We start from the raw sequence: 24216 nt of genomic DNA on the forward strand, positions 1-24216 counted from the left end.
CTTTAAATTTCTCCTAGATCCTTGGATTTAGAAGATAAATCAGTCCGGCTTTGCAATTTAAATGTTTTATTTGCCTTTTAGCGTTCCAAATTTGGCCTTTTATTTTGATTACATTTTCATTACGTCTGTAATTGAATAAAGTTTAAAATTGATAATTCCTTTTGTAAACTTTTTCTGCTGTCTGTGATGTTAAATGCAATATCATATAAATGTATTCCATACATTTGAGCTTGTAGTTGCGAAATCGAGTATACGGTAGTCCAAAAGTAATTACCTTTAAAAACAATACAATAGATGATTCAAATTAAAGTGATTATTTAAAAGCATATTGTACAATGCAATATACGAGGTACACAATTATTTCTTCGTTAAGCCCATCTCTGTAGTTCGCATTACTGACAAATTAATAAGTAACAAAAATGCCTTTATTTCAGTAAGATTTGAAGTAATTTCAGAATCAAAAGACTTTAGATCAATTGGGAGCGTATTGACGGAATGATATCAATGGGCGTAGATAATTTACATAATATGAATTGAAAACATCAAAATGTATACAAATTACATCAAAGATTGACGGAAGAAAGGTTATAGAAATCGCTTTAACTCAATCGAATGCCCATAGACCATCCATTGCTTGTCGGTTTTTCTATAATAAGTAAAAAAAAACGTAAAGGACGATAAACACGACCATGATACACATACAAGACATGTTAGCACATACAGGAATGACAATTGTAAAACCTAAGTTGTCATAACTTCAATTTAAGATAATCGTTTACTTCTTATAATTGGCAGTTCAAAGTTGCTTAGTCGATCTTCTAAGACTAGTTGTGTGTAATGAAGTATCTATACCACGGCGCTAGCTGTGCTCGTGATGAGTGCGCGGAGAGAGAGAACCCGGACCTGACTCCACGCTGGAGTCGCCCGCGTACACCTCTGAGAAGCCGCCTCCGCTCCCACCGCCACTCCCTCCGCCACCGCCTTTTGAATATCAAAAGTTCAAGGCTACCCATGTTAGATCGTGGTTTGATATGAATGACAATATCGGCACGTGTCTGGAGACGGATCAATTGTTTGACGTTTCTGGTACCTTAGAGAACACGGCAAGGTACATCCATACCTTATAATGTACTCGATATAGAGAATTTTAGTAATACATAACAAAGTTGACATAGATATTTTTTTCACGACTCCCCAAAAAAGCATGTAATGTTTAAGTCAGGGTTCATGTTCTTAATACATAATATGTATGTATGTATGTATGTATGTGTGTATGTATGGATGGATGTATGGGTTATAATTAGATTTCTTGCATAATTCTACTGTGTGAGTGACACTGACTTCATTCATTCAATTATGTTGTATTTTTAATTTTAATCACATATTATTCGTATTAGAATTTTGTTTTTCTCAATTATCATTTGAATTAATATTTACTATAAAAGTAATAATTGTAATTTAATTATGATTTGATTTAATTGTACGAATTTACTGATTTAATTATAAAGTAATTCATAATATGATGCTGACCTTGGGAATTTAACAAGAGATTTAAAAATAACCCAATTTCGTAAAGCGAATCAAAATTCACCTTCGAGAACATATATACATATATATATTCGTTACAAGTGTAAATGGTTCAGAAATAGTATCTGTAATGTGGATCGCGATATTTGCTTCGCATATCATAAATCATTATTAGATAGGAAGTTCATGATGTATTGCATGAATATGTTAACAAGTTGCGAGGCGAGTGATAGATGATATTCCGAGGTAAAATATGCGATGGTTATACATTATAATGCGAAAATAGTATCACATACATTACTATACCTACTTATTATTATTAGCTTACATTGATAAAGCGGTTTGTAAAAATAATGATGTTGATCGACGATCACGGTGATCATTCCCAACGACAAGTATAGTTCACAAGTGTGTGCGCTAGCATCGATGCATTCTCTATTCATTTACTCTCATAATCCGATGGCATAGCAATCCGACATAGTAAGAGTTGGTATAACCAATTTTTAAACTTCGAGCTGCTATTGGGAAGTTCTTGACAAAAAATTCAAGATATTAGTATCAGATATTGTAAATTAAATTTAATCATCTTGTCTGACTTGATTGTAATATTATTTTTATAGAATATTTGTCCAATGATGAATGATTATAGATATGTAAATTAAACGATTAATTTTAACAGTCACTGGGCAATTGAAAAACGGAAATAAATAGTTTTACCATGATGCGAGAGCGGCACGCAGTAGGACGTGCCGGCGCAGTGCCGCGGCCGGACCTTCTCGTAGCGGCTCAGCTGCTGCAGCTCGCAATCTGAGTGGTGCTTTTCAACTGTTACAAAAATGTACCGATATATTTTAGTAATCAAATTACTGTAGAAGTAACGGGATGTTAATACATAGGTGTGACCGATTTATAACCGTACAGGATTTTAGTTAAGGCGTGAGTGCTCGAGCACAGGTGAACTACTACATTTTATATGCTTCATTCTCATAGTACAACAGTAGCGGAAAGAATAGCAGAATCAATGGCTTTACTTGCTTGCTCGGGATTGTAAAACAACTCTCTCAGTTTCACTTAACTGTTAAGAATTTCTTGTCAAAAAAACTTAATCACTTTTGCCTGACTCGGAGTTCGAACCTGGTATATCATGAACTACTGTCGGACAAGTTTACAACTTATAGACCAGTACTTTGTACAAATTACAATATGTTACGTCATCGTAGAACGATGTCAGGAATGTTGGTAGTATTTAAATACTTATAAAACTTTATTAATTTTTCGAAATATATTTAAAAGTATCTTCTCCTATTTATATCGTTTACATTTGAACTACGATTTTTGAAGTTTTTGCCACTAACTTTGTAAAAACTTTAGTCTCGAGAGAATAACTTTTCCTTTGATCGAATTGTTTGTGGAATCTCTGCCATTTTATTTAATCCGAATTGATATAAAACGTTTATTAATATATATTCCCCAAGCCGAAATTGTTCATTGGTTAGAACACCTGAATCAGAAACGAATACTGCGGGTTCAAGCCAGAGCAAGCTCTACCGATTTTTTATTTCCTTAATTTGTGTTTTTGATCATCTCGTTCTCGGCAGTAAGGAAAACATTGGACACATGTGTATTCACCAATGTACATTGTAACTGCGGGGTGGAATAAGTTTCGAATCTTTTCCTCAAAAGGAGCGGAGGAATTACCTCAGTAGTAGGCGATTTTTTTAAATATTCATTTTGATTAGTTTTGTTGAATAAATAAATAATTCATTTAAATACACTATTTTAAGCATATACTATATCTTTTATTTAAAAATTGTTACTGAGCACTAATCGAGCAAAAACGTACCACAGAAAGTATTTTCAAAAATTGCCCGATACAAATGTATTTGTAGTTTAGAAAGATCAGTCGTAAGTTTTGTTGTTTAGATGTATTAACAACAAAATGTTTTGTATAAAAGGTTGGATAGGATTAGTCTTATGGTAATGGAAGCAATTCCCGTAGGACTTTAAGTCCTTAAGGGGCCTGTCGTCAAAACTGCAAAAGCAAATAATATACTGAACAAAGTCCACACTACTAAGTATTCGGATTAATTGAATTTCCAGCTTGATATAATGTATGTATATAAATAAAAAAGACATGTATTCATTCCACGTGGCAGAAATAGAAGTTTTTAGCGTCAGAAACGTTGCACTCAATTTCGACCTTGAAAGAAAATTGTTGTTTGAAATGACACAGAACGAGTAAACTCAATTAAGAAGTAAATAGAGAACCCAGTGACTTCTATTGCTTGATTCTTTGGCTCTACATGAGTATGATAGTCACCGTCTGCCCTCTCCCTGTGTCGCTGCGGGTGCTTCCTGCAGGGTCGGTGCGGCGGCGCGTCGTTGTCGCGATGACCGAACGTGCGGAACTGCAGCGTGTGGTCGAGCGTCGCGGCCGTCTCGCCACCCACCGCAAATGTCGCGTATGGACTTATCTCGTATACGTCTGTTATATAAATTCATTCAATAACGAATTATAGATATGCGACTTGAAACTGCTTAAAATAATTTTACTTATAAATAAATTGGACAAAATTTTGACAATGAGTGCAAAAATAAAATAAGATGAGAGCTTAATTCTCATTTATTCTCTTTATATTTTTGAGATATCATACTTGTTGTTGTTATAAGCTATCGCAGTAATTCGAACACCTTTAAAGGTGTGCTTACAACAATTAATATCACGCTCTGCAGAATTAAAGAAATATTGATTTGTCTTCACAAATCCGTTATAAAGCAGTAGCAGCCATGGTACGTTAATCCTTAATCATTCTTCTAGACAAAAGAACTATTGCAGTTGTGTACTATCTCATTGAAAAAACAATTTTACAGTGTCGTTTTGGTTAGTTTAATTAATCTTTATAGGACATTTACATAAACAGATTTAAAAATAAAATTGTTATCTAACAAAATAATGGATACGAAAACAATCGTAAACGTGGTCACCATTAGTACAAAAGCTTATTAGAAAAAAAAGTCACTATCGAGTTTTAATTATATAATTTAACGAAATAGGCTATTTACTCGTAGCTAGCCGATTTATAAATAAAGTAGACAACGAGACATTTATTTATACATAAATAAAATTAAATAAATTAAAAAAAGTCAGAAACAAACAGTTACATAGTAAAACTATAGCTAAACAATTTCATGCAGTAAATTTTAAACAATATCTGATAAAAGAATAAAACATCCATGTCGTACATAAATTCTCACCGGATGCCGGGGACAGTTTGTCGTGCTTGTAGTCATGTTGGCAGTTCCGTATGTTCTGCTGCTCGGGACAGACAGACTTATCGGTGCTGGCTGCGGAGTGGCTGCAGCGACGTGTTTCCTCCTCGATTTGTCCCCCACAAGAAAGCAGCGTGCTGAAATAATAACAATCTTGAATGCATTTGCTTCAATAAACAAACCTGTTGTTTAATTTGTGTTAATTAACTATTGAGATAATTATTCTGAGTGCTCGTTTGAAAACAAATCTTCGTGAATAAAGTGTATTTTGATTTTGCCTTAGACAAAACAGTAACAGTAAAAGCCTGAAATATATATGATATATATAACAGTGAATATCCCACTGCTGGCCTAAGGCCTCTTCTCCCTTTTTGAGGAGAAGGTTTGGAGCTTATTCCACCACGCTGCTCCAATGCCGGTTAGTCGAATACACATGTGGCAGTATTTCAATGAAATTAGACACAAGCCGGTTTCTTCACGATGTTTTCCTTCACCCTCAAGCATGAGATGAATTATAACCACTAATTAAGCATATGAAATTTCAGTGGTGCTTGCCCGGGTTTGAAGCCACGATCGTCGGTTAAGATTCACGCGTTCTTACCACTGGGCCATCTCTTAGACAAATCACAAAGGATGAATTTAATCAAATAATAATATTTGTTTGTTGTTGATCTTCTAAAACCATATTAGTAATAATAAAACAAAGAACAAAACTTTCAGTAGGCAAATATGTTTGATAACATTTTCTTCCGGAACAAAATGGATGCTATAAAGAAATGTGTCTATTAAAATTTTACACAAACGAGATACTTATGAGTTAGTACCTAAAACAGGTATTAACAATGAAGTTTACTTTAGCTGTATTCTGGATCTTCGAAATATTATTACTATTTTTTATTACTATTTTTTTAATATAACCAACCAGTGCTATATTCGATTATATAAAAGTAATGGGTTTTGTGAAGTGTATATTTTTTTAGTATAAAATGATTGTTGCCACAAGCTTTCGATTAGATCTCAACAAGATAGGAGCGTGTTAAAGTGTAAATCCAATATACTTCCAAGATTTTTGTTGCCTCGTATAAATTGGCAGACTAACATTTTTTTTTTTAAATCTGTAGTGTCTATCGTTCGAAAATGTACTCAACAATGGGAATTAAATAAATAATGTTTAATGAGTTTAAAGCTATAGACAGTTGACTAAATCAAATTTCCTATCTTATAAATTAAAGGAGAAGGTATGGAACTTATTCCACCACGCTGCTCCAATGCGTGTTCTATGACAAATAAATTTTAACAAATATTATCGATGAGTTCAGATGGCCCAGTGGTTAGAACGCTTTAATTTGAACCGATGATATTAAGTTCAAACCCGCGCAAGCACTACTAAATTTTCATGTGCTTTGTGTTTAAAGTTAATTTTGTGTTCGGCGGTGAAGAGAAATTGAGAAAAATTGCACGTGTTGGATGAAATTGTGCTAAATTTTCAACCCACCAATCCATCGGCAACTAAACCATCAAGAGGGAAGGAGGCTTTTGCTCATAAGTGGGAAATATACAAGAAATTTTAATTACTATTTTAATATTTATGTACTAACCGAAAATATAGTTTCCCTAAATAGTAAGTAAAGGCTTTATTACTACAATTATGAAGAATAAAGAAATAACTCTATAGTATATCTAAATATTGAATCCATGTTTATGCGAGAAACTTGTTCGAGTTTAGAAACGTTACAATTATTTCCGAGCTATTGAAACGTGTTACGGAAATATATATTAGAAACTTAGAATTTCCAGCACGTTCCAGAGGAGATGTAAAGCAAGATGAAATGTTTCTTGTAGAATAGACACTCTAAGTGGCCATATTTTCCTAAGTTTTAGCGCAAACGTTGGCGACATCCGGTGTGCTTGATGTACTGCAGAGTACTAAAATATATATGTATTTCAAAGTAGCATCGCCTTTCATGTTTTAATATTAACGGGAATGCAACAGTGTTGTAACAATATAATTTACATATGTTCATAAAATATGAATGTTGGTTATATAGACTATGAAACCGTTTGACTGATTACTATAAAAGTTGGCTTATATATGTTTTTTTAATGGAAAAAGTTTCTTTTAAGTCGCCGTTAAATGCAGCACATCGACTTTTGCTATGACAATTGAATTTACTGGCAATTTTAAAAGCAGGATAAGATCTACGAGTATTGCTAGTAATATCAATACAAATATAGGAGGAGATGTTATTTTTGTAATGCCTAACTGAAAAAAACTACTAAGCTAATATACATAAAACTTATTTCAGAAGGGAAAGCGCGTTCCAGAGAAGATTTCGGCATATAATATTATTATGTTAGTAGCTGAGCTTCGTAGTTACACCCGCTGTAAATTTAGGCCGTTGACGTGACAAAAATTTATTATTTTATATTCGAGTGATGTCTAAACATTTTAAAAGAAAAGTGAATATGACAAAAGTTACACTTTTTAAGTATTCATTTCTGAGCAAGAAGGCAAACGGGCAAACTGATACTTATTGGTGAGTGGTTATGTAAAATATTATATTCATTTTGCCTGTAAAATATTCTTAAGTACTAACTTCAGGTTAGTACTTAGGTTAGCAGGGTGTGTTTAATGAGTAATATTTATGCCAATGCCAGAAAATTATTAAGTTGTATATAATTTCTAAGAAATCTCAAAGAAATATTTATAATATAAATGTTGTTTAGCGGGTGATTAGTATAACAATTCCATGTCTTCTTCATTCGAAATTCAAATAAATAATGACAGAAAAGAAGAAGAAATAAGTAAGTATAAACTAATAAAATTTTAAAATTGCTACTGCACAAATCGTAAAAATCGTATAATATCAGGCTGCATTTATAGTATTTTATCAACCACGGTCTTAATAATTCTTCGTTATTAAGCGAGTGATTAGGTAAAAACTGACTTTGCTCTTTTTGTCATTATTGATTTGACATTTGAAAGAAGAGGACACAGCATTCTTTCACCAATCACCTGCTAAACGACTTTTATAAGTAAGGCTGTTAATCAATAAGACGTCTATCGTGAAGATAAATTACTGTTGAAATTCCTTATTCTATTAAACGCCCGTGCTTCTTGGCATAGGCCTCCTCTAGTATCTTTTAATGCTTTAGTTTGAATCAGACTCATCTCATCCTCTTTATTTGTACTATTACTAGTTTATAATTATAATATCAATCTATTTTTATCGCGGACATAGTTGAATCACCCTTTCCCTTCACTACGATATCCCCTTTAACCTACTTTAAAGCTTTCAACCCTTCCTTTAAATATAAATAACATTTCTGTAGCAATTTTCTTCTTTGTTCTGGAAATATTGACGGTATTTATCAGATAACGTTAGTAAACAAAAATTCTTCGCAATCTTTCGCAAAAAACCTTAGATCAAAGGAATTGCTGACCAAAGTGTTATTTTGTGCTTTACCTAAAATGAACCTATATAAAATAATATACTTGACAGTTTGGTTAAAAATGCAGAATTTTTAAAATTAAATAAGTATAAAAATGTTAAATTAGATTCAAGTTATTTGCCATTTTGTAATTTAGCAGAAAGCAAATAATCTCAATTTTACTTTAAAAAAAAACTTAATATTAAAAAAATGATTAATGGTCTTGTCTGAATTTGACCTAATAGCCTATTTATTTTGTATCGAAGCATTATATAATTAATGCCCATTCACATCAACTTTAACACGTTGCATTATGATGACGTCATTCGTGTTTTTTTTAATATATTTATTCCGTGATTATCTTTCGTATACTGACGGAAACGGAACGGCCGGACGAGCTATCGTAAAAAAAACAGTATTTACCAACTTTTTCAAGATGCGGAAAAAGCTCATAAGAAATCTTGGTCGATAATTTCAAGGAAAGCTATTCTAACTCGCCTATATGATTTAAAAATCAATTGGCTTACTTGTATTTATATGCCCTTTTTTGAACGCAATGGACTAGACTACAATAAAAACTGTCAAAACGATAAAAACAGGTCTTTTATGCACGTGAAGGCACTTTGTTTTATGTAAAACGGATCAAATTTTATGTCACATTACCTAAAACAAATGGGAGGCTGTTATTGGCAGTGATAAAATTTATAATAAAGACGAGCCGGTTGGTGTGGTTGGTAGATACTTGCCTTTCACGCCGAAGGTTGGGGGTTCGATTTCCAACCAGGACAGACATTTGTGTGCATGAACATGTCTGTTTGTCCTGAGTTTGGGTGTAATTATCTATATAAGTATGTATTCACAAAAAGAAAAGTAGTATATGTAGAATATCAGTTGTCTGTTTCCATAGCACAAGCTCTGTACAAGCTTAATTTGGGATCAGATGGCCGTGTGTGAAAAATGTCCCAGGATATTATTATTATTATTATTATTATTATTATTATTATTACTATCCTTCTAACATATTGTCATCATAGAACGTGTCTTTTTGGTCTTTTAATACTTAAACAAATTCAAAGTGTTATGATTTTTTTATGACCTCAGTTACCTGATAGTTAACGGCTTTACTTATAAACTTTGCTTTGTTGTTTAATTAAACACTGTATTCGCTCTGTCATTATTGATTTGACATTCGAAAGAAAAAGACATATCATTGTTTAATTAATCACTCGCTACGTGGTAAAACTTAGGTCGTAACTGATTTGCAAAATGTTGTTACATTCATACATTATTCTTATTTATATTATTTCATATAATATTCATTAGAAGCGTCACCGCAGATCGACGCGTTCGGTCGGTCATTTAAATTTTTGAATGACATTAAAACTTCATTTAATATTTCTAAAGAATGCAGGAAAAAAAGTGTTGCGAGTTTTGTCCTTAAAAAAGTAAAGTTACATATACAATGTAACAAAATTTACATGTATATTCTATCACTAATTGCACTTTAAAATAAATAAATTAAGCGGTATTTTTTTAACTCTTTTCTAACCTTTTATATCACTTACCTCCGCTTAGCCATCAGTACGAGAAGCAGTGCAGACACGGCAAGCGCGGCGAGAGCAGCGAACGCGAGCGACAGAGCACCCAGTACGCGGTCTGCGCTGTCGCCGTTACTCACCGTGCTTGTTGGAGTCCCTTCTGTCTGGAAGGCTACCGGCCGTCTGAGGCGTTCTGCGTGTGGGTTTAAGAACACAATATATCTGAATTAACGTATTCCAATAAGTTTCTTTTTATCAATTACAAGAAAATAAGACTAAAACATTTATATTTAGTTCTCGCAATACAAATAGATAGAGTTAATTAAAGTGACCTACCTCCAGAATGTGTAGTAGTAGCTGCATATATCACAGCTTGCTGTCGACTGGATTCTGTAGCCGTCCATAGTTTTAATGCGTACCATGTGCCTACCGCTAGTCCTCCTATGACTACCTATTGACATTATTGGTGTGTTATATATTTACTATTATTTATGCAATTATCAACATCAAATATAATCAAATAAAATTACGAGACAAAATACTTGTCCGATTTAAAAGAGTTATTTTTTAAGTTCATTGCGCCAGTGGTCTCCTATAAATGGCATTGGCCGCTTACAGCGTCACACTTACGCCGCATCACAACAGAAATGTACTGTTGTGGTCTCTTTAATTAACGTTGATGTCGGTATTGACGTCGTAGGCGGCGTTCATTCGCTTCGGGTTGTGTCTCCAGTTATTTTAATGTCAAATTTCAAAACACTATACTCGAGCATTGTTTTGCGAATATTGTGATCGAGACATCGCCTGCTCGTTAGATTAATTTATTTCGACCACTGACGATGCTTCTGACGTGGAAACGTCAAACGCAAGTTCACGCTGAAGTCGGACGTCGACGTCGAATTTTATAGATCGTAGCCTTAGAGGTTCGCATTGATCTATTTTAAGCTAATTTAGTTTACTATTAGTACTTTGATAATAATTTTATTTATTGTTCAGGCATCCTTCTTAGAGGTTTTTAATTATTTCTCATCATACCCGATAAATGAGTATTTTCGGATCGAGTTTTCTGAATTAGACTGCCATTGGGAGTTAACTAAACGATTTCTCATTCCTACGTACCTCTCGGTGGTGGTGCAACGACGTGAGGTCGGCGTCCCTCCAGGCGAGCCCGTCGGCGCGGCGCCACTGCAGGCGCACGAGGCGCGCGGCGCAGCGCACGGCGCGGCGCGCGTCGAGCGCGAGCGCGCTGCTGTTGCTCCACACGGCCGCCTCCGCGCCCTCCTCGCGGTCACCCTCCGGGTTTCCTCCGCCTTCCCACACTAGTACTGGACAATATTGATTCGAACGATTTATGATATTGGTACACAAGGTATTCCGATCGCAGCCATACTCATTTTAATTATTTATTTGAAACAAATCAAAAATCACTCTCGTCGTTACACGGTTAGTATTACACGGTTCAATTATCTTGTACTCTGAAGTAAATAGCTTGTAATTATTTACTTAACACAAATTAAATATTTAAAATAAATCGTTCAGTGTTCAATTTTTTAAATTATATACAATCATGGTATATTAATTAGTAATGACGGATTCTATGATTATTATTTTTAAAATATACGTATTTCTCCTATGGAGAAAAATCAATTAGTAATTTTCCATGCTTGAATGTTACCTGGAGGTTTCGTCCGGACAAGTAAAGGCGCAGATGGTGGTGAGGAGCCAGCTCTCGAATGGGCGACGGCCCTGACTGAATATGTTGCTCCACATGACAGCGCTCTCAGCACTACACCGGCCGCTTCTCCTCCCGCTTCTATTTTCCGTTCTTCTTCTCCTCGGGAGCTACTAGGTTCCACACCTTCGCCGCTGTCGTCTCGGACGCGAACCCAAAAGATCGTGAAACCTTTTACAAATTGAGAGGCTAGTTAGTTTAAATAAGCTACATTGACCTGCATTCTTACAAGGCACTTGTCAAGGTCAAAGTCATATTAGGATACTTTGGAGGAGGTTCAAGTGTACCGTGCGGCGGCGCGGCGGGGTGGTGCGTGGTGCGCCAGGCGAGGCGCGCCAGCGTGTGCGCGGCGCGCTCCAGCGCGAGCGCGGGCGCGGCGGGCGGCGCGGCGCACTCCACGCGGTACGTCACCTCCTCCGAGCCGAACGAGTTGCGCGCCGAGCACGTGTAGTTGCCGCTCGTCAGCGCGTCCACTTCTAATACAACGTACCCAATTTTAATCAAAAAAGCAAAAATCATTGCCATCATCTTTTAATATACCGAGATCATTGAAAGAGGTATAAAACATAAGTAAAAATTTAAATTCGATAACTAACCTTAAGTTTTTGAAAGCAGAAACAGTTTTGTCTTTTGAATTAATTTTGTCTTTGGCGAAAGAAACACTTGTTTGTATAGTTGATTACCACTTAACAGTGCAAACTACCATAGGAACAGTGCAGATGACCAGCGAAACATTCATGGCCACATCTTAACCGTTTTTTTAATTATTGTAAATAGACAGGTAATTAAAAGATAGTACGACAATCGCAGCACCGACCGTGTATAGCTAGATGTCCGTGCGGGGTGAGGTGCGTGCGCGGGTCGTGCGTGACGGGGCGGTCCCCGCGCAGCCAGCGCGCGCGCGGTGCCGGCTCCCCGCGCCACGCGCACGCGAGGCGCAGTGGCCGCCCGCACTGCACGCGCGCCCACACGCCGAACGACAACAGTCTCACGGCCGCTATGTTCAACAATGTACAAAAACGAGAATTCTATGTGCAATGTCAACGGCGACTCCTCTAGATGGTTTTTGTAGGGATTTCCGAAAATATTGTTTTTTGAAAAACTATGAAGCTTAGATAAGACAACTATATTATGCACAAAAGAAATTAAATGGAAGTTGCATTCGGTTATCTTACCTCTGGAAGTAGTAGTAGCAGGCTGAGGTGCAGATGGTTCCCCTTCTCCAGCCGCAGAATGTGCTGCAACCCATGCTTCATATGTTGCACTCTCTGACAAAGATCTTAATTCCGTAAAACCACCGAGACCGACTGCCATTTCAACGTCTTCCGCTTGAACTGTAGTCGTTTGAGGAGGACGATCCCTTTAAAACAAAATCTTATTAGTAAAAAGAGTAGAAAATATATTAACGATATCATTTCCAATGGGTCAAAGAATGTACCTCCCGAGTTCACGATAGAAGACGGTATAATACAAAATAGGTCCGTTCGGCCGACCTGGGGGTAACCAGCTGACTGCCAAAGACGTAACAGATGTCGCGATCACTTTTACAGCTGCTGGTGGTCCTGGAGCTGCAAACATTACTTTTAATTTATATAACTGTACAATACAGTTTCTTAAATAACAACGTTTTAATTGAAAAAAATTTAAAACAACCCCAGCCAAAACTATACACAATATATATAAACGATTGCTAAAATTGCTCGCACGATATAATGGCTCACCGTCCTGTTGCGTAGTGCAGTGTATGGGATGGGCGGGCACGCCGTCGCCGGCGGCGGTGTAGGCGAGGGCTTGCACGGTGTAGTTGCAGTGCGGGCGCAGCGCCAGCAGCAACGTCTCCACGCCCGCCACGCGCTTCACCTCCGCGCCCGCCGCCGCGCCCGCGCCGCCGCCGCGCACCTCCCACTCCAGCCAGTCCGCCGCTGCCGACAAACAACTGCCTTCGCTCAGCTAGGAACGTGTGCAGATCGAGTGCAACTCTGAAGTACATTATACTGAATATCGGGTAGAGGTCGACCGGTCATTAGGTGTTAGATAAATAGATCAGATAAGTGAGCGACTTCAGTCTTAGTTTACTTCGACCCAGGGTCATATTTTATTTAGAGTGAATTTGAGAAAATCATTCAAGCAATATAAATATTTAACTACACACCCTGAATCACCATAAATATATAAATTTATAACTTTGTCAACATTAAATATATTTAATGAATGATTACAAATAAACTACGATGTGCTTTTCTAAAATAAGGATATTCACGAACAAAACCAAATATATTATTAAAGGACTATTTATTGGGCACCAAAAACATTCAGAGTTAAACATAATTTTACATTTCACAAGATTGAAATATCTTAGCTTATCTTAGAAATTAAAAACGTACCGACTAACATTTAAATCATTGGTTATATTTTACCATAATTTACTCACTATGCTCCGGACGATAAAGTAGCTTATAGCCGAGGAGAGCGCCGTGATGCGCATGAGCAGGGGGAGGAGACCACTCCACTTTGAGACTTTGAGGAGACACTGCGCGACATCGGACGGCTCGCGGACCTTCCGACGGCACTACATGGAACACATTATTTTCACATTCATGTCGTATTATTTCATAATACTCATTAGGGTTCATTAATGCCTTATTTTTTCTTAAAGTTCTGTTTATGAATAATTCCAAAGTGTCTGCCACTGCATATATTTTAACAATAATTGGCAGTTGAACAAGAATAATATTTAGTTAAGACTTATGAATTAATTATGTTTCAATAATAGATTACAATATTTATATGTTAACGTAACATGAAATATAGCATGATTTTACTCCATCCTTTTAAGACCTTTGTAAACCCAAGTTCATAATAAAGATATAGAAGAATATTTGAATGAAGGTTATAATATAAATGTTGACCGTAAACGATTAAAATCATTATTTATCCAGTATCAAAGTTAGAACATCTTATGACGTACGTTTACGACGAACTATATTTAATTTAAATTTTTTTCTTACCGCTCTCCTGAGTAAGCGTGTTAACAGGAGCTGTAGCAGGTCCAGCCCCTGCGCTATTAAACGCTCTAACGCTAACTGAATACCTAAAAGGTTAAACAAAAGCTCAATATTTCTTGTTGATACAGTTATCGATATATTTAGTACAATTAGTCTTACGTTGTAAATATCTCACCTTGTAAAATGATCAAGGCCTTCAATAGTATACTTGGTGACATGTCCCCTAACTGTGGCAAATTCCATACCAACATTAGCACCGCCGGACAACGTACCGTCAGCGGACGGCCACCACCATACTGTGTATCCTAATAATTCACCATTCCATGCTGATGTTGGTGGTGCCTTTGATAAAAAGTAATTCTATTAAAATTTGCAAAGTTAAAAAAAGACATAGAGATTGGGCTTTTACTGAGACCATTCTTGGAGCAAGGGACTTCTTAATATTGGAATGTCCTACCTGCCACGCGAGCTCTATAGTAGACGGGCGAGGAGCAGACGCTCGCAGGCTGACGGGCGCGCGCGCCGGCGGCTCGTGTGACGTCAGCGCCAGCAGCGCGCGAGTATGTGCAGACGCGAACTGCGCCGTCACCGTGCGAGCGCGCACCAAGTATGCTGTCGCTGGCTCTAAGCCTGTTATCGTTGCGTCTTCCGTCCTACCACACAGAAATACTCATTACTGCACCGGATAGACATCGATATCGTTTTTTATATTTTAAAATACCTATGCTTGAAAACAATAAGTTTTCAATCCGATGGAATTTTAACGTACTTAAATGTAACATCGGCCTGCTTAAGCATTCAGAGAAAGGGAGATCTAATTCGAGTACATATATGGGATACGAGTTGGCATCTTTCCAAACTATCCGAGGTTCACCGAGTTGTTCATTATAGGAGAGTTCGAGCCATACATTCGCTATCGCAAATTGACTCTTGAATAATTTTAAATAGGCGCTTTTTAAAGTATTTACATTACCTAGAAAGTTAATTAAGACTTACTCAGTGTATGAGTCCATAGTATGAGCATTGACGGAGACGTTGTGTGTATCGGCGTCTCTCCATGCATCAGGATTAGTGGAATCATGCCTGCGGTACTGCACTACGTAGCCCAGCACCGGGGAGTTCCCGTCGTAGGGTCGTCGCCATTGTAAACGGATTGATCGTGACGTCGTGTCTAGTACCCGAAAGTTCGCTGGTGGCTCTGGAGGTTCTATAGAATAGTTCAGTTATATTGTTAAACAAGAATACCTAATTGAAGCAAGTAATAATAAATAAAAAATTGTAAATTTTCCACTGCTGTTCTAAGGCATCTTTTCCCATTGAGAAGAAGATTTGGACCACAGTGCTCCAATGGTATCTGGTAAACAGATAGCAGACTTTCATCCGAAACAAGCAGGTTCCGCAAATATATTTTCCTTCCTAAAATATATTTTATTTTCCTTCACCGCCGAGCATGAGTTTTGCCGGGGTTTGGTAATCTTCGGTTAAATCCACGTGTTCTAACCACTGGGCCAATTAGGCTCATTTACTAGTACATAATATGCAGTAGTATTAACGCAAATAGTCAAATTAGAACATATTTCATAGTTTATATCATATATACAACATAAACATCAATAATTAATTATTCAATAATATAAATGATGAGTAACGTCAGCAAAATAAAACACAGTCAACCACTTCACATTTTCACGCACGGTATTCCTTCTATAAAAAAATCGCGCAGATGCAATTATAAATTAAAAATTTGAAATATTATAGTAAGAAAAAAACTTAATAAATAATACTGTTAGTCGATATATCATGAACAGCGAGTGAACCGGACGCGTAACCGTTAGTACGAAAAAACAATTTACATTACAATAATATGTTTATGTTTGTAATAAAATACAAACAATAAATATGATAACAAAATAAAATAATGTACTATAAAACACTGACTGGAAACTTATTCCAGTGGTGTAATTAAAGTTAAAAAAGGTTTAACTATATTTTAGTGGTTTACACGGTAAATAAGCTGAAGTAAGCTGTTATACGCTTTGCTTGTTTACATGAGCACTTCAAGCGTCGTTCGCTCTGAGGAGCGAAAATACTGCCCAGAGACGTCCAACAACTTTAGTTGAGTTTATTAGTTTAATACGGTGGTTTCTAGGGGCTATGAAGTAGGTCTTGTTTTTTTAGATTAAGATTCGATTATTTTTATGTAAAAAAATATTCATAATTTATAGTGTACTAAAACTAAATGGAAAATATGTCTAGCATAGCATACTTGCTGGTTAGCTCATCCACCATTGTTGTGGGCTATGTAGCAGAATTTAATTTCTAATACGTGTAATTCCCAAAAGATGAATTAAAAATACTAAAAACTTCGGTTAAAGTCCAAGTCCAATCCACTAGGCTATCTCGGCTCATTATTGTGATGATAATATATTTTAACGAAGTACCTTTATTTTCACGCCTGGAATCCAGTAATAGTAAGGGGCAATAAAAGTCACAATAACCATAAAGAATCGCGTGAGTGCGTGCCGGACACTCAATTTAGGGTCTGCGATAGATTTATTTTGCAAGTTTTACGTTTAATTTTAACTTTTCTAATAGTTACTTATATATACTCCGATAGATAATACAATATATGAAAAACAAGAAATTTAGGTTAATTTATAAGTGTACTGTGTTATCATTTCACGTTAGTTAACTTTTTTTGTTATTTTGTTATTGTAAACATTTATATACTTGCACTAAGAACAAAATTTGCCTGGAACACATCGTTATACCTTTATACGCCTTTAACATATTGTATATACAGTGCTATGACGATGTACTGTTTTTGTGTAAATAAAGTTTATAATTAAAAACGTGTACATAAGTGTAGATACAAATAAAAACATCTTAAGATATTTTTTCTTAAAGTATAAAATAGATTAATTATTTTATTTGATTATATTATTTTGAAAATTGTGCTGTATGTTGTGAAAGGTATTAGTTTATTGATATCTACTAACCTTGTACCCCGAGGTGTACAAAATGGTCCGACCTGCCGTAGGGGTTGGACGCCTGACACCGATAAACACCCGAATCTCTCCTATCGGCCCTCTCAATCACCAGCTCGCTGCGCAGACCCTCCGCGCTGCGAGTCTCTGATATACTCATCCTGTTATTAATGATTTAGGTTTTAAACTAAAATAACATTAATTTATTTCTATAAATAAAAATGTCTAATATTATAACTTAACAGGGATACAAAAATAATCATTATATTGAGATGTCATAGTCATCACATATTTTTCCGACACATAGTATAATACGGTTTGAAGGTGAGTGAGTGAGATAGCCTGTGTAGGCATAGGGAAATAACATCTTACTAATTAACATCGATGTAATGAATGGTTACAATGTCTTATATTTATGTCTACGAGCGGTGGTGACCATTTAATTCCAGATTACCCATTTGCTCACCCGCCTACTTATTTTATAAAAAAAAGTTACAATATTTTAAATTATATTTTATAACTTCAAACAAGTACACTCTACCGTCAAATCTTCAAATCCAACAAAAATTTTATTCAACTTGAATAGCAACTGTAAGAACTTACTATTATAATAAAATACCTGTAATCAGAATTCGGTAAGGCTCTTCCCGAATGGCTCCAAGTCATAGATAGAGGATTGTCGCCTCTCGCGACGCAAGCTAACCTCACTGTATCTCCTAGCTTCGCTGTTACGTTCACTGACGGTGTTTCGAATCGCGCTGGTTCTATATTAAGCAAAAAGTTAGGTAACTAATATAATATTTAAATATTTATGTATCTTATTAATTAACAAGTTTTCTATTTTATTTCTCGCCTTTTTACCGAAAACAGGCCAAGCATAAGCCATATTTTGTAAGTAATCAAAGCATTGACAACTGACTGAACATCACATAATCTATAACGCCTAGAACGCTTTGACGGATCTCATGGCTCTATTGTTGAAATTGGTTGATACATTTAAGCTCTAGGCAGTCACATCACAAACAGGATAAATGCAAACACTAGCTTCACAGTAGTCGTATCAATAGCTTAACGTCTCGACAGCAGCACAGATACAGCAGATTCGTAAGTAATAAAACCGTTTGAAATTGAATAATAATCTTTCTTATTAAATTTAATAGATAACAATAAGAAAAGAACTGAATTAGAACTAAGGGCTGTATAAAATTGAAGAACGTAATATAATCACAAAAGTATTCTGCACTGAAAGAACTTTTAAATAATTTCACGCTGAGTTTGCGTTTATTGAGTAACGCATTTATCTGGTATAGTAACGACATAAATCTTTATTGTAGCCATGCGAATTCAGGAGGAATCGCTAGTTTTATTTATAAAAAGATAAGGATAAAGCCTTGTTTCGATAGTATCGCTATAAGCATAAAATATAAAGAGCTCGACGATGCGGTCTTGTGGTTTTATGAATACAATCTTCGAATTTTAGGTTCTCGTAAAAATATAGGCCAAATAAAACGTAGCAATGATCTTAGTATGCAAATGAAAAATATATCCCAAAACATATTAAACGACATTTTCATTACTCGGTAAATAAAAAAAGCGAGGAAGAAACTCGGAATACGGCTAAGAGTCGGGATTAAGTGTCACAAATCGCTTGCGCCATTATGTTTCCATTTAGTACATTAACGCAAACGCAGATATGAAAAGAGGGTTACAATTTTTTATAGTAAATGCATTTAATACTTACCGTTGACGTGTATCGTTAGAGTTTTAGACAGGGCCGGTGCCACGCCATTTTCTGCCCTACAACGGTATTTGCCGGAATGTTCCGCACGGGCCGACTCGAGTCTCAACGACCCATTACCGAGCACTACCGGATCAGACACTCCACCCAAAGCCGTCTCTGTACTACCTTATAATTGAAGAAAAATGTTTCTGGATACTCAAAAGTTTTCATACACTTTAACTAAGAAATATTGTTTTTATTTAAAATGCCTATATATTATTTGGCATTAAAACTAATTTTTTATCGACTAAAATATGCTTACCAGTAAATTTTGTCCAATATATAGCTGGTGGTGGATGACCTCTTGCTTCACAGCTGACGGTTAGAGATCCATTCAACAGAACAGCACCATCCAATGGCTCTATTTGCCAATATGGCGGAACTATTGACAAGTAGTTATAAAATTAGGTTTTTGTTATTAACACAGCCAGCGAACCATTTTAACATTAGATTGTTTCTTATGTTCTAAATGCTATAATGGCCCAGAAATAACAATCATAAAATTCCGAAATGAGATATTTAAAATTCTTATTTTACATGAATGTTTTAGAGAAAATAACCAAAATATAATTTCGATCGATATATGTGTATTATTTTATTACCTTTAATGGCTAGCTCAGCAGACATGTTGGCCTTCCCCGCGGTGTTGGTGACGACACAAGTATAGACACCGCTGTGCGCGGCGGTCAGACTCTTAAACAGGAGCATGCTGTAGAACTCAGCACCACGCTCGTCCACCTGTGTTTTATTATATACTAGTTTCCTTTCGACATTACCACTGGTATATGTTTCATTTTCGTTTGATCTTAGTACTTTCTAATTAATTTACCCATTTTAACGTACTTATATTCTTAAAAAAAACATTATTTCAATTATTCTTCAGAATGTTTTTGTGGAATATATTATATTATAGCCAACGAGAAAAAAAATACAATGAAATACAATCCGGAGGGTCGTTGACGATAGAATAAATAAAGAAATTAGATAATCTATGATAGGGGCGAGTAAGGGACGGGTGAAATATGAAATTTTAGTGGCTTTAGGCGCGCTCATAAGCAGTTAGGTCGGTTTTTATTTAAGAGTTTTTATATGTCATTATTCTATGAGAAGTAAATATAATTTTCTATTATTATTATTGACAATGTACATTGAATATGAATAAATAAGTGAACATCGGAGAATTGCTATACGTTTTTAGGATTTACAATAAAAGGAGGAGAATGGAACTATATATATATATATATCATTCGAAAATTATACTGTGCCATAGATGTGTACAGAGTATAGATGAAGATGATGAAGAGTGATCTAATTTCGTAAATAAAATGGCCTTTTTTCGACCTAAAGTGAGGCTCACTTTAAATCGTTGGATCCTAGCCAATGTCATATCTTACAACATTACTATCTTTTTCCACTTTATTTATTTATTTGTTAAGGGACATCAATAATATTAATAATCAATATAACATACATTAAACATTTAGACATATAGTCTAAAAAGAGCGCATCATGAACGATGATTTCTGTCATAAACATTGACAGAAATCATCGTATCCTATTCAAATATACTGAAAAAGATAATTTATAGAAATCCAGTTTTTGTAATATATTAGTAAAAATATGGAAAGAAAAATCTCATAGGAACATTTAAATTATTTTATTTTACTGTCAAGTCTCAAATCTCATTTACTTGTATAATTTTTTGTCCATAGATTGGATATGAAGCTGAAAAATTTCCATATTTCTAGTGTATGCGACGTGAAAACATTCCGTCGAATTTAATAGCATATTATTATTATTCATACACCATTCCATAAATCCGTTCATATTGTCTTAAAGTAATTTTCAGTCATTTTGAAGTCATCAATTATTTATATAGATGTCAAAACAGTGGTCCGAAGTGAAAACCCTAAGGAACACCAGATTTAGCATAATGTGTGACTAAGTCGTACCCTCAAATTACAAAATTAGGCGATTAGGAAGATAAGATTTAAACCAATTTATTAAGTAATCATTGATACCGATTCTAGTTTTAATAATATGTGTTTGTCTAGTTTTAATGATATAGTAGATATAGTATATAAGAATATAGATTTTATGAAAGGTAATAATTTCTAATGCAAGCAAACTTAATATGGTAGAATTTAATAGTAACGTGTACATGGAACAACCACAACTACACAAGTGGATTAGCATCTTCTAGTATGTTAGGAGAAATTTAAAACAGTATTCCCTTTGAGGATTTTGTGGTTTATTGTTACAACATACTCATAGGTATTATGTGGCGCTTAAGATTAGTTATTTAGATTATTATTATGTAAAACTATTAATGATGTATGAAATAATAATTGATTTATTGTTTGATTAATTTAAATTTTGTCGACGTAATCGAAATTATATATAATGGAAAAACCTAATTATGATAATATGATTCAATATATAAACAAATTAGAAGTTTCGTAACAATTTCGTAATGTAAAAAAAAATGTATACTAAAAATATTCCTATAGACATAACGGAAATATGACTTACCTGAAGCACGCTAGATATAGGCATCTGATCTTTGAGCCAAGAGAAGTAGACAGGCATATCTCCGGAGGTGACGGTGCAGGTCAGTTGTGAGCGGTCACCGGCGCGTAGGCCGGGCGGAAATACGATGGGCGACAGCACGGGCGGTGAAACTACGTTCATTTGCACCTAGAGTCAATAGTTCGTGAACAATTTTCTTACTTCACAGCTGATGACCGATGATTCCAATTTTTTTTAGTGCCACGTCACTTGGAAATTGTAAGGGAAATCTAGCCTAAAGACGAATGATTTTTTCTTCTATTTAACTATATAAAACATATCTTGTATAAGTTAAGAGTTATTCCACCTTTCATCTCAACGACTTTCCATCAAAAGAAGTGTAAGAAAAAAACTCAAGATGACAAACAGTAACACACAACAATTTTTAGAATTCTGTTTTTAAATATTTTTAACATAATTCTTTCCTAATTATACTGTTTATGTTAAAATTAAAGCCAGAATAAACTAATATCTTTGTAATCAACTAATTGCATTTGTATTTCTAATAAAACATAAACAACAGCTTTACCAGTTTTTCACGGAGGTAGTAAAAAAAAAAAAATTCATCGTAGTATTCGTATATAACTCGTACCTCTCTCCTCGCTAGTTCTCCTCCAGGAGTCAGAACGGAACAAATCCAACCGCCTCTGTCTCGAGTGCGATCGACGTTCGTTATAGTAAGTTGTCCTTCGGATTGTTGGTAACGCGGATCGTTTGCCATTCCGCCTTCCCATTTTACTGAACTTCATAAACATAACAAAGTTTAGTCGTATATAGAGGAATAAAGAGAAGTATTATAAAAACAAATACACTACTTAAACTCACTCAATTGGGAAACCGTAATAAGGACACCAAACAGTGACGTCAGAACCAGCGACCGCCTTCACTGGATTCATAGCACGGATATATGGAGGACCTATAATATAATCCTTATTAATCAAAAAATAAGTGTAACTATTTTAATATAATAAAAATATTATAAAAGTACTTTTTGTATACTATGATATATAGAATTTTTATATAATATCTATATTCAATCTCTACACAGTGTACATTTTTTTTAAATGAAAGCAAATTAACTAATTGGAAAATATATAGTATTAGGTAATAAGTAATGTCCTCCAGTCCTCTTCCATTATTCATTTTTAAAGTCCTCCAGACCGATTCCGGCCACAGCGGCCAATCTCAAGAGAGATTAGCCAACTACGCAGAACATATTATAGTGTACAAGTGTGTACGCAAACACAGGTGCACTCTCTATTCCCTAGCTCTCATAATCCGAAAGGACGGCAATCCGGCACGACCGGAAATAGTTTAGGTGCAGGACCAACGGCTTTACGTGCTTTCCGAGGCACGGGAGTATACACACTTCCAGACTCCGGGCTGCTACTGAGAATTTTTTGACAGAAAAACCCAATAACTTGTTATTGGTCCGACCTGGGAATTGAACCCAGGACCTCCAGGCTTGCGACCTTACATCAAGCCACTAGACCAACGAGGCAGTTGACCTTGAGGTCAATAATAATAAGGTGTAATAAGTACACAATGTACAAAAAGATAACCAACACCAAATGGCAATACATAGCTAAGACCGCGACGAAAGCGCCTACTGGAGTCGGGGGGAGCGAATCAAAATAGCAATGCTCTCAGTAACAGTTGATGATGTTAATGCTTGCATTTTATATATATTTATTATTCCATTTTTGAATAGTTGTAAGCAATAAACAAAATACAATTTAATTAATCGTGTTGCTTCCACCAGAGCTCGTACGCTTTGTCGAGATTTAATGAATATACAAATTAAAAAAAAAAAACTATGACCAGTAGTAACGTCAGTAAATATTTACCGTAAACATTGAGGCGAGCGGCGTGTGCGATTGAGCCATGATTATTGGTAGCTCGACATTCGTAACGTCCGCCATGTTCAACCCTTGCACTGTTCAGTGACAATGTCGACAGTATGTAATTGTTACTCGACCCGATACTGGTGGGTCCGGTTTCTCGTCCCTCTGTTATTATTGCCCTGATCAAAATTTCAATTATTAAATAACGTTTATTTCATTGCTGTTTATTTCAAATCAAATGTAAAAAAATTATTATTATTTCGTATTTTTATTATTATGATTATAGTAATATAAAAAATATGCCACTGATAAATTCGTGAAAGAACAGTTCAAAATAAACCATGGAAGCGTTATATGGAAATATTCTTTTCATAATCATGTTCTAATTTCGAATTACTTTTTCATGAGGTGTTGCCACAGAGTAATAAATTATTATAAAACACATTACTAATTAATTTAAGTATGACATTATGTAAATAAAATAATCTACAAATTAAATTCGGTTTTAAAAATTTTAATAGTATATAAACAAT

At 35.2% G+C, this 24216-nt stretch overlaps 1 protein-coding gene across 1 annotated transcript; it reads right to left on the reverse strand.

The window, feature by feature from the left end:
- Positions 1 to 746: 746 nt before the first annotated feature.
- LOC126775791 (cell adhesion molecule Dscam2-like) lies at positions 747 to 23748 on the reverse strand. The gene is made up of 27 exons (XM_050497880.1): positions 23687 to 23748; positions 22665 to 22755; positions 22432 to 22582; positions 21804 to 21968; positions 19874 to 20009; positions 19534 to 19653; positions 19233 to 19397; positions 18111 to 18255; positions 17504 to 17652; positions 15501 to 15711; positions 14962 to 15157; positions 14680 to 14846; positions 14508 to 14590; positions 13931 to 14068; positions 13221 to 13421; positions 12938 to 13067; positions 12675 to 12859; positions 12317 to 12496; positions 11787 to 11975; positions 11443 to 11670; positions 10887 to 11092; positions 10104 to 10218; positions 9795 to 9960; positions 4783 to 4934; positions 3848 to 4012; positions 2245 to 2352; positions 747 to 981 (listed from the first exon to the last, which is right to left on the reverse strand). Exons 2-27 carry the CDS (start codon positions 22733 to 22735, stop codon positions 860 to 862), a joined length of 4044 nt encoding a protein of 1347 aa, XP_050353837.1. The 5' UTR covers positions 22736 to 22755; positions 23687 to 23748; the 3' UTR covers positions 747 to 859.
- Between the last annotated feature and the right edge of the window lie 468 nt (positions 23749 to 24216).

This window comes from Nymphalis io, chromosome 19, assembly GCF_905147045.1.
Source record: "Nymphalis io chromosome 19, ilAglIoxx1.1, whole genome shotgun sequence".
NCBI lineage: Eukaryota > Metazoa > Arthropoda > Insecta > Lepidoptera > Nymphalidae > Nymphalis > Nymphalis io.

Bases quoted from the DNA above. Each gene is read 5' to 3' on its own strand.
- LOC126775791 (XM_050497880.1), bottom strand. From the start codon at position 22,735: ATGAATCCAGTGAAGGCGGTCGCTGGTTCTGACGTCACTGTTTGGTGT. The intron at 12,497-12,674 runs GTAAGATAACCG...TGTTGAACATAG, and splicing joins TGCTACTACTACTTCCAGAG to CGGCCGTGAGACTGTTGTCG. The intron at 10,219-10,886 runs GTACGTAGGAAT...TAATGTCAATAG, and splicing joins CGTTGCACCACCACCGAGAG to GTAGTCATAGGAGGACTAGC.